The sequence below is a fragment of the Haemaphysalis longicornis genome, unplaced genomic scaffold, assembly GCF_048455015.1.
Source record: "Haemaphysalis longicornis isolate Haplotype H1 unplaced genomic scaffold, Haemaphysalis longicornis Haplotype H1 scaffold_4, whole genome shotgun sequence".
NCBI classification, from domain to species: Eukaryota; Metazoa; Arthropoda; class Arachnida; order Ixodida; family Ixodidae; genus Haemaphysalis; species Haemaphysalis longicornis.
The window spans coordinates 183,150,756-183,168,066 of record NW_027526361.1 but is presented as its reverse complement, the minus strand read 5'-3'; the positions used below and the strand labels follow the sequence as shown (position 1 = coordinate 183,168,066).

Here is a 17,311-nt window from a genome sequence, read left to right as displayed (position 1 = left end):
GTACTAGATCAGAGTGAGGACAGCAGGCAGTTTCTAGAGCCGTACGTACGTGAACTAGTCGTCAACGGTAAACCGTGCAGAGTTCTTCGCGACTCCGCAGCGACGGTAGGCATGGTCCACCCTTCGTACGTGGAACCGGATCAGTTAACAGGGAAGTGTGTTTGGGTGAAGCCACCCGTAGGTGCACGAAACGTTCGTCTGCCGATTGCTAAGGTCAGCATCTGAGGTCCGTTTGGTGAACTTGTGACGCAGGCAGCAGTATCCCCACAACTACTTTTGGAGTACAAGTACCTATTCTCGAACAGGTCGGATCAGCTGTTAAGGGAAAAGGGGTGCAATTTTGAGAAACTGCCGAGGAAAGAACCAGCTGAGCTCGCTGCGAAGAGCTCGAGTAACGATAGGGTCGCCACCTCTGTGAGGAATGGCGAAACTCAGACGGAAAGCGATGATGCGGAATTTCTGGAGACTCACGGCGGAGGGCAGCGTAAGTACACTGTGTTTAAGGCCCCTACGGTGAGTGGAGATGTTTCGTCGCCATGTTCGAAGCGCGCTAGATCACTGGAATCCTTGAAAACAGCTGTCGACCCGAACGCGCGCAGTTCGCGGGCAACTGAGCCGTCTTTTGAGACAGAGCAGCCTAGGTGTAGTGTGGTTCTGGCAGGAAGGAAGGAGAGCGGAAACACGCTTCAGTCTTCGCGTGCCAAGGCTGTCGCCGAAAGCGCGAGGGACGACGAGGTAGTGACTGTAGGGAACTACAAGGTATCTAAAGAGCTCGTCGTGCCCGTTTCACTCCCCGCTGATGCTCCCGACGATAGGCCAACATCGGCTGAGCTAGTTAAGGTTCCGGTGTCGCCTGTGGCTGAACCGAAGTCGGGAACCGACCAGCCTAGAGGAGAAAACGCAAACGCGTTCCGGCGTTTGCTTGCCGAACGCGTTCGTAAAAAGGCGAGCAACGAGGAGGTAGCAAAAACTTCAGCGCGTAATTGTGGCGCGTGTTTCAGTGCGAGCAAAGCCGTCAGCTCGCATCGCGCCGAGGGAACGCCGCCTAGAAGCAGTGCGCGCCTAACGTATGAACGGGGGAAAATCCCACTCGCTCCTCCGCGCGCTCGACCTTTGTCGAACAAGACGACCGGTGTCATGCAACGCGGTCGCAGCAGCGTTGAGACAACGGCTGCACCTAAAGTACGGTACAAGAAGGGGAACGGCTCAGGGCATTGACGAGAGCTCGGATCGCAGCTCTCAGCGCGAGAAATGGCCTGTAGACGCCTGACTTTCTCGATTTCTTTGTTTTTCCTGAAGCAGGTTTCGCCTTTACGATTACGTTTTTTTTGTGTGTGTGGGACATTTCCAATCACGCGAAATGTCACCTTTCAAGTTTGTGCACTTGTCTAAAGTACTGCTGGGCTAAAATATAACTAGTGTAGTTAGTTATTAGCGTATTTTTTTCGCCACTAAAAGCCTGGTAGATCTTCAGTGTGGATTTGTCTTCGCACTTGCCGGCGATGCGGTTGTGTCTTGCTGTGTTGTTCTGTTGCTTGCCTGACCAAGCCAGAGACGTTCTTGGGGAGCCACTACTCGTCCAGTGATCGGCCCTGTGAAGCTCCAGCACGGTGTCGTACAGCCCCGGCCTGGAGTCGAGCGTCTGCTAAGCACTTCACTGCGAAAGCATCCCTCCGGACAACGGTTGCAGACCCTTATCCATCGGGATCTCGGACCCCCGGCAGAGAAGCTGTTACGAATCGGCCAACGCCGCCGTATTTTCCCGCATCAGCCACCACGTGGGAATCGACCACGTGCGCCCGCGTGTCGGTGAATCGTACTTTCGTGTCTCGCCATGCCGGGTCAGTCACCTCGCTTTGCAACGCGCCTCCGGCGGCTGCCAGCGGCACGCCCAGGCATGCTTCACGACGTTCGCCACACCCTTCAGGCACCTGCGCGTCGGTGAGTCCCGCCTTGACATCCCCGGCTCAGACGTTTCGCTATCGGCGCGATCGGCATTCGCTAGTGCGACCCCGGCACCTTTCAACGACACTCTCTCCCCCCCTCTCGGACGCCACGTGGGGCGAACCCATGAATGACTCACGAACTATGGAAAGAGTGTGTGTGTGTCTGTGATGTTCGTGGCGTGTTACTCTTGGGGGCGTTTTTTGGGTATAAATAGAAGCAGCACAGAAGCAGCACAATCCATGCGGTCGCTCTGCTCGAGTCCTGTATTGTAACCTCGCCCGTCAGGGCATTGTATGTTTTTTTGGCTTCGGCTCACCTCTCGCTATGAAGTAAACAGTTACGTTATCCTACTGCTCTGGACTTCTTCACGGCTGCAACACCGGCTGGCCGCTCGCACCATACACGCTACCCATCGTATGTTGGAGGCCACGGAGAAAGGATCGGGTGCCCCCGCTCGGTCGCAACAGACGTAACTTTGGTTTTCAATTCTGAGTTCCGTCGGACGTAACTCTAGAAACTGGCTTAAAGTTCCGTCGAACGTAACTCTAGTTTTCAATATTGGGTTCCGTCGGACGTAACTCTAGAAACCGGCTTAAAATTCCGCCGGACGTAACTCTAGACACTGCGAATCTAAATATTTCGGGGAATCCGAAAAGAGCCAATTGATAGACACCTGGTTCCACACCTTTGCACAAAAACTTCATAGTGATGTCACTGATGTAAGCATTCATTATTATTTGAAAGTTTGTTTGCATTGATTGTGCGTAAATGGAACTCCTTACCAATACTAATATTTGAACTCGCTAACATTTGAGAGGAAGCCTCCGATTTTGAATAAGCTTCTTCAAAGGAAGAAATGGCAAGTCCCTGAAATGCAACCTAGGGCGGTATTCTCGAGTTTTGTCTCTTTACCGTCCCTTTCAAAAGTGTCCCTTTTGGCGAGTCCTGATTGGCTAAAAGCAAACAACCGGAAGTGACGTAACGCAAGCGCGGCAAACCTACTGCCAATACTAACAGCTTAACCGGAAGTACGTCACGATGAAAGGGACGCAAAAGGGACGTTTTCAAAAGGGACAGTTACGAGAATACCGCCCCTGGTGATGTAAGCGAAACAGTCTGACCTGTATGTCAGTAGTTTAGTAAAGCGGCTGCCCTGGATAAGCAGTGGCCGCCGGTTCAACCCTTTGATCACTTAAAAAACTGAATTTCAGTGTATTCGAGGGGGACACGAGGTTATACTTCTGACGTAGAAATTGTAGAGAAACGTCATGACTGTAGTCACAGTTAAGGCACAGCAAATTTAGCGTTGCCAGTGGTCTTCCTCTTATCCTTGTTTCTGCTTCACTAATAATTATCTCTTATTATACTAAAATCGCCGTAGCTTGAAAATTAGTGGATGGGATGTGGTAGTTTTAAATGTCTACAACTCACTATTTTCACGTAAAATGTTTATTCCCGAAAGGGCTTGAATATGGGATGTGGTAGTTTTAAATGTCTACAACTCACTATTTTCACGTAAAATGTTTATCCCCGAAAGGGCTTGAATATGCTTTTTTGTGTGTTACGCTTTGTCAGGAAAGGCTGTCTCTATGGCAAAGATAGCACAATACACGTCACAACCCGTGGCTTCCGCTCAATATAAGTGGGAAGAGTCAACTCTTGCCAAGCGAAGAATGAAAACACAGGGGCGGAAAAGATGAGTTTGCTGTGCACTGAATTTTTTTTTACTTAGGTAGTGTGCAACATGGATAAGTTTATAAGTTTTTAGGAAAGCTAAAATATCCACTTAAACATGGAATGAGACGAACAGTAGAAGTAATAGCGGAGAACTTCATGTAGCTAAGAAGTGGATGGGGCTCCTTAGCCCAGGAGCTCTGGTGATGACTTGGCGGTCTCTGCCCCGGAGACCAGTCATTGCTGTTACTGGCGTCCAGGTGAGTACTGGTCGTCAGGTTCACTCGAAGCTGGGGGAGGGTAAGAAGGAGAGAGAAGAGGTGGGATGGCGGTTTTGTGGGCACACCTCATAGTGATACGGACAGGGGTGCCTGGTTGAAAAGAATTATGCAGGGTCCTGTATTGGACATTGGTAGTGTAGCCAAGTGAGTAAAAAGAAGTGCTCGTCTGGATGTTAGGGGTAGTTTCCTCATCACAAACAGGATCCTGGATCCTGTTTCGGTAGCTTGGGATGAGGAGAGGAAAGGACATCCAGACTAATAGTGAACAAAAAAAACTGTTGCCACGTGATGCCGCCAAAGACGTTTAGGTGCCAAAATTTTGCCCGAACAAGACAGGCCAAACTGATACTTTACATATTTTGATATATTGCCGTAAATTTCACTGCGATTACTTTGTACGGGCCCTTAAAGAAGGGCGTTACACGCTGTAACGGGCCAGCAGACTTGCTGGTTTTATTCTATGAGCTGAAGTAATATTTTTTTCTTCAAATAAAACTTAAACATATATTCGTTCATTGCACAGCCCTTCTGTATAGGTAATTAGCACACAGCTAGTGGGTTGAGCTGCAGTTGCTACATTTGTTTTACATGCATGTCTTTTCGGAATTTTTTTCTTTTGTGGGCTTCATCAAAATGTACCGTCAGTTGGCCAGCATACCACAATGGTATATAACAACCACGAAGGCTGCGGAAAACATGCGGCTGTATGCTACTAGATGTACGTGCATGGCGAAGCCATCCGGTCATTTCATTGAATTTTTCAGTCGCTGAATCGCGCCCTGATGGAAACGAAACTTAGGGAGGTGCAGCGGAGCATCATTTGTTAGTTTCGCAGTAGTGCCAGCAGTAAAATAAAGGATAGGACACCAGTGTAATGCAAGAACGGCGTAAACATGAAACGATTTTATTCCGTATCATGGTTTTCCTTAGATCACGGCCTGCCGGCATGCAAACAACACCACAAAAGTCAGACATTCCTCGACATGGCGACCTCCGTTTCTGCAGCCACAGCACGGGACCCCTTCTACTTCAAAAAGTCTCACTTGGCACACAGAGCGCAGAGGTGTAGATGTCATTTCACCCTCATGTCAACAGCCCTTCATATGAGTTGCCTTCAGCACTACTTCTGCGATACTATCCCAGTTTCGTTTAATCTCTTCACTATCAAAATATGCTTTTGTGCAAGTCTCTTGTACTCCAAAAGGTGACGAAATTTGCTGATCGTAGCTGCAGCTCTAGCTGGGCGTCAGCTTTTTGTCTAGCCAGTACACCTGAGTTCTGCACATTACTTTCAGTAGCAGGGCTCCACTAGCCTTGTTGGATCATTACACACTGTCTCAGAGTTCTCAGCCTCAGCCAAAAATGACGGTGCACTGTGAGACGTGTTTATTCACGCCACGAAAAATATAGCGGAATATGAAATAAACGTCAGCTTCAAGTACGTATTTCCGATTAAACCAAACACCGTTTGCAAACTAACTAAACCCAACTACGAAAAACTTAATGTTTCACTATTCAGGTTATGCGAATTTCTCATGTTTTCATATGCCCTGTTTGTGTTCAAGCTAGTAATTGTTTGGCATGCTTTGGAGTGCAAGGGCGGTCTAAACGCGATATATTCTCAAGGTAATCAGCTGCTCCCGTTAAGACTAGTTTTGTGCTCCCGTTATGCTAATTTTGTCTTCCAGCTTTCTTGCACAGCTATCTTTGCACAGCAAACTATAATACTTCATGAAAAAGCTCTTCTTCAGGGCAACGTCCTTGCACCACCACCACAGCATCTGGCAGTAACAAACAACGGAAGAATTTTGCGGTCCCCTTGTAGTTGGTGCAAATTTTGGCTCACACTATTTTGACCCCCTCAAAAAATGTGGAAGAGCGGGGGTGTTAGAAAAGACAAATGCCCGTACCAAGGTGATTTATAACAAATTCAACATGCGCTACATGCTGAACATCGTACACCCTAAAAGGATGAACCAAACAACAGTTCAACTGCTCCTAGAGAAAGCCACAACCCCAAGAGCAAATTTCAATTTATGTAAGCAGCTGTAACGTTGAACGAAATATAGTGTTACTGATAACAGGATAGCAATTTCTCGTAGTATAGGCGCACTATAATCACACAGACTTGACTTGTTTATGTATTGATTAAACATGGAACGAGACAGTTGGAACAATATAAGTGAGGGAACGCGGTTCTCTCACATATGTCGCGACACTTTAGCAAATCCCCCAGCATCAATTTAGCTTAACTAGTTGCCTATAAATGGCTCACTGGAGACAGACGATGTTCTAAGGCAACGCTGCGAACGAGTGAAAAGAGGCGCTTAGGCAGAAACGCGAGCGCACCAAGAACCGCAGACTCGCTTCCAACTCTGGTCCGGCGGCCGTTCGCCTCGCCGAGGCAAACCGGAAAACCAGCAAAGTGACGTCACCGGGAGCTGTCACGTGACATTCTGACGTCAGAGTGTAAAACGGTGCCGGAAATTCTCTCCCACTGGAGATCAAAACGAGAAGAAACTAGGCGTTATTGCGCGTGTAACACCTGGAAACAGGGGCGGTGCGGGCTTAGACGCGGCTGAGGCCGGGCGCGCACAGCTGCAAATCTCTGCGAAATCTTTTGAGTTAAAACAACTCCAGGACACAAGTAAAAGCTAAAAGCACGCAAACAAGGAAGGAAGCGAACAGCCAAGTTAACACACAAGAAGGTCTCGCACTTCAACTGCACCCCCAGCCTTGGAATAGAGCCCCAGCGTGGATGACTAGCGCCATCTCGGCAAACCAGGAGGAAACTACATCTATAAGTGCACTCATTGTTGCAGCGGCGAAGAGAGGGCGCGATGGGCGTTTTTTGGCGAACCACAAAATACACTACACCCCATCAATATCCAGTTTCGCTGTAAAAGTTGTCCAATGCATCTCACGCAATGAATATTGCCATCCATCTTTTTATATACCATAGTCGGAGCACGGCAGCTCGATGAAAACAAGGTTGTTTACATCGAGCGCCCGTGCTTGGACCTTGTTTACATCAAGCGGCCGTGGTCGGAGCTACCACATCATACGGAAAAGAGAGATAAGAGAGACAGTTAACGAGCCGTATGACGGGTCAACATCGTTCTAATGTGTAGGCTCTATCTCATAAAATCCAGCTTGTAATTGGGCGGAAGGAAGCTATCTAAGCAAGGAAGTACCTAAGAGCCCGAACAGTGCGGCAACAGTGTCGACAGCAGATTAGGTGCACAAAGCGAACAGCTGAGCGAAAGCTCACATTTGAAGCGCGCGCAAGTATACATCCTTGAAATTTGAGACTGGGCTCCGCTAGGACTGGACTGGACTGGAAAAGACTAAGTCAGCGAGCGCGAAGTGCGAGAACGCCACCGAGTCCGAGGAGATTACCATAGCCCTGGTTATGTCCGAAGGGAGGTTGCGACTCGCAAGAGGCCGTCCGCAACCTGGCGAGAGGTCGAGTGGGCGGCAAAGCGGCTAGTGACGAGCAGGGTCGCAGAAGGCTCGACGCGAGGGCTCCACTAAAGATATTCCATAATCAATACCTAAAAGCCGAGGACCGCGAATAGCGAGTCTGTGTTTGCCAACGCCCGTGGTGCAAACTCCGCGCTTGGGCATGCGAGGGCCTTTACTTCGTGACCATCTTAACTGCCCCGTTGTTGCAGTGTTTATTTTGAGGGCGATGTAGCCATAGCTCGGCAAAACTGGATGCCACTCACTCACACTCACTCAAAAAAATATATTTATCCTAACGCACTCACTCGCACTCGCACTCGCCACTCCACCTTTACTACTCACACTCACTCGCGCTCACGCTGGCCACTCGCCACCACCACTCGCACTCACTCACGTTCACGCTCACCACTCCGCTCTAATAACTCGCACTCACTCACGCTCACACTCACCCCTTCACCCTCACCACTCGCACTCACTCCCGCTCACGCTCTGCACTCGTCCGCACCACTCACGCTGGCCCCTCGGGCTTCACTACTCGCACTCACTCCCGTTCACGCTCACCACTCGTCGTCACCATTCGCACTCACTCGCACTCACGCTCGCTCACGCTCAACACTCGTCGTCACAACTCGCACTCACTCAGGCTCACGCTCATGCTCACCACTCATCCCCACCACTCACACTCGCTCGCGCTCACGCTCACCACTCGCACTCATCCGCGCCCACGCTCACCACTCGCATTCGCCGCTTACACTACCTCGCAGTAGCACTCACAACTTGCAATGGCCACTCACACTCACTCGCAATCACCACTCGCTTCCTCCACGCACACGCACGAACAAATATTTTCGGGCATGACATACTTCCTGATTTGAGCTAAAATTTACCTTTCTCAGGAATGGGGTCTCCCTTTTTCCTAAGTATGTAATTGGTTATTATAATCACATATCTTGATATGTCACTTTCAAAGCGGTAATCGTCGCTGGCCTCTTTTACGAAATGAACAAATTCTTGCAAATTTGCGTGAAGCCATTCATCATAACATTTTATTATTTTCTATGCTATTTCGTTCAGATTCTACAAAAGAAAAGAAACACTGAAAAATTTCACAGCGGTGGCAAACATAAAAGAAATAGTCCAGTTCGGAAGAAAAGCTTAGAATAGCTGTTGCCATCTGTCAAAATACTGGCTAGCGCACGCAAATATTCCTATCTCGAAGCGCGCTATCCGCGCCACTAAAATTTCGCAGTAAATTCGCTGTGGACAACCCTCCAAACGGTTTATTTGAAGAGTAATCAGAGGTGAAAAGGGTGCAGAGCGAGAGTGTCGAGCAAAACACCGCCCCGAAAAGATTGAAAACGGCAAGCAAGGTGGAGGAAGGCTACTGGAGCGCTTGGCCTTGAGCGCTTGGCAGAAGCGAGGCGAGGGAGAGAGGCGGCGCCACGTGGTCAGGCCAAATCGGCGCCGCCTGACTTTAGCCCGGGCGTCCTCATGGAGACGAGTTGCCAATCGCCCGCCTCCCTCTCCATCCCCCTCCCTAAACGGCGCCAGCCTGCCGCAGAGCAAAACCGCAGCTTGATCCTTAAAGGAGCCATGAAGAGAAAATACAACTTCGTTTAATTTGAAGGAACTAGGATTCAGTATCTCACTCAGCTCCATTATAGCCACAAAAGATGTTTTTTAACGAAAAAAAAAAAGCAAGAAGTATTCAAAAACTTTCAAATTTTGCGCCACAGTGACGTGTTATGAGCAAGAATGACGTCATACGGGCCAACAATAAAACATAATTTTCAGTGCGTTAACTGCACGTTAGCATTCAAGTGATGCGGTCAAATGGAACTAGTGGCCCCATTACAGACGTCCAGTCATGTGTCGTCGCGACAGGTCAGTTAGGCGGCCGCCAATCGCACAAACAAGGTTCTGTGACGTCATAGAAAAGTTGCGGGAAATTGGCTAGGGGGTCGCGACTGCTTCACACGTTTTCTTTATTATCTCCGGTATTTGTTCGAAGATTTCGATGTTATTGGTATCATTGTTATCGGGACTAAGCAGTCTTTCTAATAAACCCAACTTGTATTTTGTCTTCATGGCTCCTTTAACTACACCGTCATGCGCCCGCACCGGGCACCGATACAAGTTCACGTCAAAAGTTTATAGGAAATAACGGGGAGAATAAGTCATCGGACACACACACGCAAACGCACTCACGCTTGCACTCACACAAGCGCACGCATGCACACGCACGCACGCACACAAACACGAACACGCACGCAACACGCACGCAACACACACGAACACATACACGCGCACACGCACACAAACGCACATGCACGCTCACACACACCAACGCAATTGAACACGCGCGCGCACGCACACACACACGAACTCGCACGCACGCGCACACGCATGTAGACGCACTCATTCACTCATTCACTCACCCACTCACAAATTACGCTATCCGACTGCCGAGAACGCTTAGTATTCGTTACACGACTCAGGGGTCACAGTACCCCTACGCCATTGGCACGCGGACGACGACGAAGTCCGCGTGAAAGTGAGTATCATAACAGAGCGCCGCCGTAACAAGTAATGACCAATACTGATAAGTTTAACACGCTAAGGCCTCGAAAATGAGCTACTGCTTCCACAACACGCAACTCGCCCATTCAAACCGTTTCACCATCCTGATACGCGAATCTGTGAACATCTGCGATACCTTTTCGAACGATTACGGGCACTCACAATTTGCGCCCAGAACAGCCGGACATTTGACAGCTGCAGCAAGCCGGCCAATTGAGTGTGTTAAATAAAGAGAAAGAAGCGCGCCACGAGGCAGGCAGCGGGGTCTCGCTCCACGAGCGCGGCTCTCGCGGCAGTCGGTCGTACCCATCTTGGATAGCCGGACGTCTGGTCTCCTCGTTCCCTTTCGCTACACAATTCTCTGGTGCCGTATGTACACCAAGTACTACGGCAGTAGACCACGGTGCTTCCTAATGCCTCCATCGCAGCGCTCAGCGGTAGGGAAGTGCAATCGCTTTATTGCGACGATGTTACCGACACTAATTCCAACACAAAACGCTGCGAGCGAGAAACATCATTCGGCGAGAGCGCGCAACAGCCCCTCAATAAGTCATGACAGTGAGAGTATCAGCGCATTATGGCGTCAGACGTCCATCCAAATCGCATTCCTCAATCCACAGGTCAGTGGAGATTTGGTTCCACGGTGCCTTAATTATAAAGGGGAGTAGCCACATATTCCCGAAGCTAAAGACAGTCGTTCCATTAACTAGTGGCTGTGCGTACCAGTGGATATCGCCAGCAGCAATTGCCACAGCAAGCGGCTCCTGCGACGAATGCCAACAGCGAGTGATGCTCACCGCGGTAAGCCCCGCACATCGCGCTAGAAGCGTGCGTTCACTCGCCACTTATAAGTGGTCAGCGGAGCTCGCCGCAAGTGAAATTCGCACTCGCGAGTGGAACTCGTACTCGCGAATGGTGAGTGGGGCTCACCGCGAGTGCAACTCGCACTCGCGAGTGGTGAGTGGGGTTCACCGCGAGTGGCTTTCGCACTCGCGAGTGCTGAGCGGGGCTTGCCGCGAGTGGAACTCGCACTCACGAGTGGCGAGTTCCACTCGCCGCGAGTGGCGCTCGCAGTCGCGAGTGCTGAGCGTGGCTCGCCGCGAGTGGAACTCGAACTCGCGAGTGGTGAACGCGGCTCACCGTGAGTGGCGCTTGCACTCATTCGAGCTCGCACTCACCAGGCCAAAATGATGGTGAGGCACACTCACCACTCACTCGTGAGTGGTGAGTGGGGTGTGTGAGTGCACTCATGAGTGAGTTTGCCGACCTATGGATGTAGCTGCCACTGCTCCAAACAAGAGCCGGTGGAGGGTATGGGGGGTGTCCGGATTGTGAATCTCACGAAAGTGGCTGGTACCGTTACGAGGCAGGGCAAGATACCCATGACGTTTTTCTGAATTTGGTAAAGGCCTTCATTCCTCGCGTTTTTGGGAGGTACTAGCTGAAGATACTGCAAAGGTGCTACAGATACTACATAGGTACTAAAGGTACTACAAACCAGGGTGTCGAACCGGAATTTTTTCGGGTTCGGTTCCAGAGCACCATTCCGTTCCGGTTCGAACCGGTTCAAACGGGTTCAAACGGGTTCGGGTAAGAAGGGCATGAGTTTTTTTGCTATTTTTTGTGTGCTCGGTTTTCGTTTCTCTGTGGCGTCGGTATAAAAATGAAGTCATAATATAGGATTGTTTGTGGATGGCCAACTTAAAGGGACCCTAAACACTTTTGTCAACTTTTTTTCTAAATCTTGAATGCTTGCAGAACGTAGACAACCAATACATCCTCTAGTTATATTACGGGGTCGCGAAGTACCTCAGCCAAAAATTACTGCTCTATGTCCATCAGAGAACATACAAACTTGCTCAAAATATTTATCTCTTCTTCCCAGTCTCGGCATTCTTCGGCCGCTGGAATTACGTTATTACAGGGCTGTAGCGGCTATTTGCCGGCTTTCCCTAAATTACAGCAATGAACGCCCTTGATAGCCAATTTAAAAAGAAGGTCGCAAAATCAAAGCAGAAACGGAGGCGTATCCGCTGCGACGTGCAAATCACGCAGTGTCGCCCCATGCTGGCAATGGCGATACATTTCTCAGCGCTTCCAGAAGCGACGTAAAGACTGAAAACGTTTATAGAAAGTGTTCAAGAGTCCTGTTAACTGTACAATCAACTACAAAATGTTTTCTATGGTAGGTCATCGATTAAAACACTAACTGAAACGAAATAAAGGGTTCGCTAGGACACTTAAGGCTGCATATATGTGTGTAGGTGAAATCAGTAGTCTTTATGGGCGGAAGTATATTTCTATTTGTACGGTTTTATACATTTGTAGAACTTTATTCTTGGCTCAGAAACCCGCAGTTTCATATCCTGAAGTTTTCTTGAGGAAACAAAAAAATGGCTGACAATTACGATACTCGCTAATGCGAAATTTGAGTGCGGCGCGAACTGCAGCTTCCTCGGCGACGGCGCATATCTGCTGCGTCTCAGGAAGCCTATCCCGTCATCAGCGAACGCAGGTTTGCGCACGCTATACTCTGTCGTTATTATGTCGTTCCGCGTCGCCACCGGAGAGCATGTCCCTTCCCCTCACACTTTCGCCGTACTTTCATCCTCCGCTTTCCTGCTTACTCTATCTTCGGTGGCCTTTTCGTTCTCTCGGTTACAATGAGGGCGACGCTAAGGGAGTAGGCGAAACCACAGGAGCGGGCGCTTAAAAGCTGCGCTCTAAAACGTGGCTCTACGTAGCCGTCGCTGTAGTGCCGTGTGAACCACTCCCCTCGCCGACGAATGACGGGCCCGGCCTCGTCTCCAAATGATGAAGCTTTGCCCCAGTCTTCTGGAAGGCAAGCGTGTAGCCTCCTGATCAGTTGGAAGCGCCCCGGTGCCTCCTCCTCCTCCTCCTCATCTTCCTTGGTGTGGCATCCTCGCCAGAACCTTCCGGACAGCCTCCCTGCAGGATGTCCATTGCCCCGTCCGTCCACTAAGCGGACGACCTGTCCGTCCACCATCGTTTTTTGGTACCCTCGAGTGTCTCCGTAGAGAGGCTGCGCGCCCCCCCCCCCCCCCCGCGAGGTCGCCCCTCGTCTCCAAATCCCGCAACCTCGCCGGAATCTCCTGGCCGGCAGGCAGGCAGGCAGACAGGTAGTTTACTGGCAAGCGGGAAGCCTCTTTTTGGGGCAGGAAACTTATCTGTGTAGCAGAGAGGCTGTACGCCCGCTGTCTGTTTTGTTAACATCAGATGTCGACGCATGCACGCGCGCACGCGCACGTATTTTCGCACGGCGAGGGAAAAATTTCACATTTAAAATTAATTAGTTGGTCTGTTACGCTTTTTATTTACCCATAGTTTCAATGGCGTTTTAGCTTTCACACGAGATCATTAGCAATGCTAGAAGTCGAAAACTGTCCCGCGTCGGCGTCAGCCTTCACTGTAAACCGTTGCAGGTGGCGTTTAAAGGGATGTCATTCTCCACACCTTCCATCTGCTAACATGCCGGTTCGACGGAACAATTAAGGCTTACTGACCAGCGATTACAACTTGCTAATGACACTTCAGCCATAGGTGGCGGCAATTGGATTCTAGGAAAGATAGTAGCATAGTGAGGTCGCTAGCTGCGGTAATGGTCGCTTGTAGAGAAAGACAGAATGAATTTTAATCAAATCGAGGAAAAGTTTCAGAGAGGCGTCCTCATTCAAAGACGCCTTCAGCTCGAACCGAGTCGACAGCCCTTTCGATCAGGCGCAGCTGATATTCAAGGCTTGAGCTGGCCAAGGGTCTCTCCCAAAGCTCCGTAGAAATGTGGAGGTTTTAAGGGGCTGGGGTCTAGGGTAGATTTGTTGCAGCCGCCCACTAGGTGTCTCAGGGTCCCAAGCACTCCACACAGCTTGGGACCCTGAGACCGCCATTTTCCTCGGCCGCGATTTTCCCATAGGCGAAAATCGTTTTTACTTATTTTCACAATAAGCAGGCAAGTGTCGTCGTTTTTCCCGGTGTCAAACAAAATATACCACAAAATGCGACATTTGTGTGAAGTTTCAGCGCGAACCGAGCAGCGGTTCGCTCATTAATTTTTTAAATGTTATAATTATCGTCGTAACACCCCGTATATTTGTTTTTGAAAACCCTTAGATAAGTATAAAATATGCTTTAGGTAATTATTTACTAACTTCAGTTCGAGATGTCACTCTTACACCAGAAACAACGTAAAAGCGCAAAACGTGCATAAAGAAAAGCATTTTATAGCATTCAGGTGGTCGTCACATAACTTTCGGCTATTTTCTTCGAAACTAAATTTCCTGATTGGTCGAGGAGACCACCGCAATATTTACAAATGCCAGGGACCCCAAAGGTATCGTGGTTGGTACGAGCCTCTAGTCCACCTTAACCGACCCGCTAATTCCTTTAATCCAAATTACTCAACACACCAATCCTACTAAATCACAATAGCTCATCCACTCATCTCGCAAATCCACTCTAGTCTACCTGCTAATCCGCATTATTCGACTTTTTTTTCATGCTGCCTTTAACTTTGAGGCAGAGAAGATTCAAGATAATACAGAAATTCGGTCGCATCTACTTTGAAACCGGAAATTAAAAAGCCCCCCCAATTTTGTTCCAGTTCTCATGCTCTCTGAGAGCAGAAAGTACACAACGGCACTCTACAAGAAAAGGTACCGATGACTTGGAGAACTGGGAGTGTTTGTGTCTCACCGATGTTTTTATATAACTGCCTATTCAAACTAAAATGAGTGGAAGATATGGATTCATTGTTGATAATGTCCCTGAATGCCTTCCCAAGGGGGCAGGGATGCACTCAAATTACAACACATTAACAAGTTTACACAATAATAAACACCATGTCGATAGAAATCATGAGGAACAATCCATGATGTGCTGAATATACGTTCTAGCTTAACTTTGTCTGAATGAAAAAGCAAACTGAGGGAGATAAGCAGTATCTAAAGCAAACTGATAGCATATACGGTCAACTTTACATTAAATGATGGTAATAAGCAGAAAACCTGGTGGGTTATTGTGATACTGCAGACTATGCAAAATATTTTGTGGTGCTGTCGGGCGAGTGGTAAAAATATCTTCGAACACAAGGTGGGGCACCATAATCGAAAACTAGAAATTACAGTTTTGAAGCCCCGGAACTGGTTCGGAACGGTTCCTTCAATTCGTTCCGGTTCGGGTTCAGTTCCGGTTCCGGGTGAAAATTCGGTTTCAGTTCTGGTTTTCGGTTCGGTTCCGGTTCCGGTTCGACACCCTGCTACAAACCTTCTGACAGCCGGCAAGGTTAGATGGTTAACATCGAGTGTGGTTATTTGACCATTCATGACTTTTGTTGCACCAATCAGGAAAACAGGCGCTGGGGTTGGGAACTTGGACCGCCTTACAGAAAGAAGATGTACACAGCGCTGTCTCCTATTGGTGACATGGTGAATGCGTTAACGTGTCACAACTTTGCTAATTTTGCGTGATACGTGAACCTCCCTTCGAACACTTTGAAAACGTATTTAAACGAATAAAATGTTCTCCGATGTGGTAAAAAGCCAAAGCAGGAGCCAAATCGTTTTTCCTTACATTTTCAGAATCTACGAAGGAGGAAAGCCAACATTAGTGGTTGCAGATCCGGATCTTGTGAAACAAATCCTGGTCAAAGATTGCCATGTGTTTCCCAACGGAAGGGTAAGGCGAGTTTGGATGGTTAGTTCAAAAGCGCTCGTGTATAAATTATTTGTCGTGTATCTATGAAAAACGGCAGCTAGGGGGTTCTTCGCAATGTTTACGTAAAATGTTTTTGGGTATATATGCGTTTTTTTTACAAACTTGCGACCGAATGCCATTGAGATATACTACGTAACTTCAAATGCCACTTGTGAAGTCAGTCGAATGAATCATGCATTAAATAATTTCAAAGTGCTTCCCCAACAAAAACTTACGGTGTCCCGTACTCTTAAAATGTAGGACATTAGTTGTCGCTTACCGCTGCAGAACCGCTGCGTTTGGCCGGATTCCGTTGAGTTACAACAATAAAAAGTTGCACTTGATTGATGCTTCCAAGATAAGCAAAGCAGGGACTGAAAAAAAGGGTCATTTGTGCGAGGAGAAAATCTTGCATTGCCGCTGTATGCTACAGCCATGGCTACAGACTTCTTAGCGCTTCCACGCACGCAGAAACGACCGAAAACGTTAACTACTTCGAGTTTATCAGTCATCTCAACTCACGCGATATTCTGTTCCGGGGTGCAATATTCCGTGTAGAAGTAGAAGCCCGGCGCTTGCGCTGCGATGCAGAACGTTACTTAAACATGCTCATTTGCAGCGCCCCTCGCCTGTTAAAAACATGAAACCACCCCTATTTACGGAAATAGTGCGTAGAATTGAGCTAGGAGAAGTTTGCAGTAAAAAAATCACTAGTACGCGAAAAAAACCTAGCATGGCTGGATCTCTAACCTTGGTTCTTCGCACCAAATTCCAGTATTCTACCTCAAGGCTATTGAGACCAAACAGCCGGATTCTTTTGCCAGTTGTTAAAAACAATAAAGGGACCGTTCCAAGCGAACCAGTGGATGGCCCGCGCGAAAACCTGCTTTCCTACCTCTAGTCTACCGAAGCCGAACAACGCAGCTTTTTCAGCAGTTGCTTGAAAGAATTGAAACAGTGTTCGAAGCGAGCAGGTAGATGGGGCTTGGCGTTACGACTAAGGCCGCTGTGCAATGCCACCCCGTTACAAAAGGAAGCCACTAATCATCATCAGTGGCGGGCTTGTACCCACACGGGAACGAAGTCTCGCCCAACTCACCCCAGAATATTTCGTTTCGTCCGGGCGCATTCTGGTACAATCATTATCAATAACCGAAGCAGCACATACTTCAATGGTGTATAAACACAGTGTTAGTTACACAGCGTGAAATCATCACGACGGCAGTGTTAAAAGAAGTGAAAATAGAACATGCCGATATGCACTAGGCTTCGGCCTGCTGTTCCTTGCTGAAAAAATCCAGTTTTGTTATGTGCTTGCAGTAACCGACTATCTTTGCGTATTCATTTCATCGTCATGCCCAAAATACTGGAAGGAAAATGTACGTTTTTTTCTGTTCGATGACAGCTGCTTCAGGCGAAAGATGGCCTCCTCAGCAAAACGATGATATTCGCGCACGTCGACCTCTGGCGGAAAATACGACCAGTTGCAAGCCCGGCCTTTTCAGCGGGGAAGCTGAGAAAGGTGAGATTTGTGTCTTCCTGCCGATGTAGTCTAATCTCAGACGGTCATGGATTGAACGAGACATCTCGATATGAATTTTGGTCACAAGGCGAATGCAATGCACGTCTATATTTTTTTTTGACTCCCCCGGTTT

General features: G+C 48.6%; 1 protein-coding gene across 1 annotated transcript in view; it reads left to right on the top strand.

Annotated features, from left to right (window-relative positions):
• LOC144180137 (cytochrome P450 3A13-like) overlaps positions 1–17,311 on the top strand; it is a 128,188-nt gene that overhangs the window by 28,840 nt on the left and 82,037 nt on the right. The window contains exons 4-5 of the mRNA XM_077708529.1: positions 15,542–15,638; positions 17,062–17,178. Coding sequence (XP_077564655.1) covers positions 15,542–15,638; positions 17,062–17,178 — 214 coding nt within the window. The remainder of the gene's footprint in view (positions 1–15,541; positions 15,639–17,061; positions 17,179–17,311) is intronic.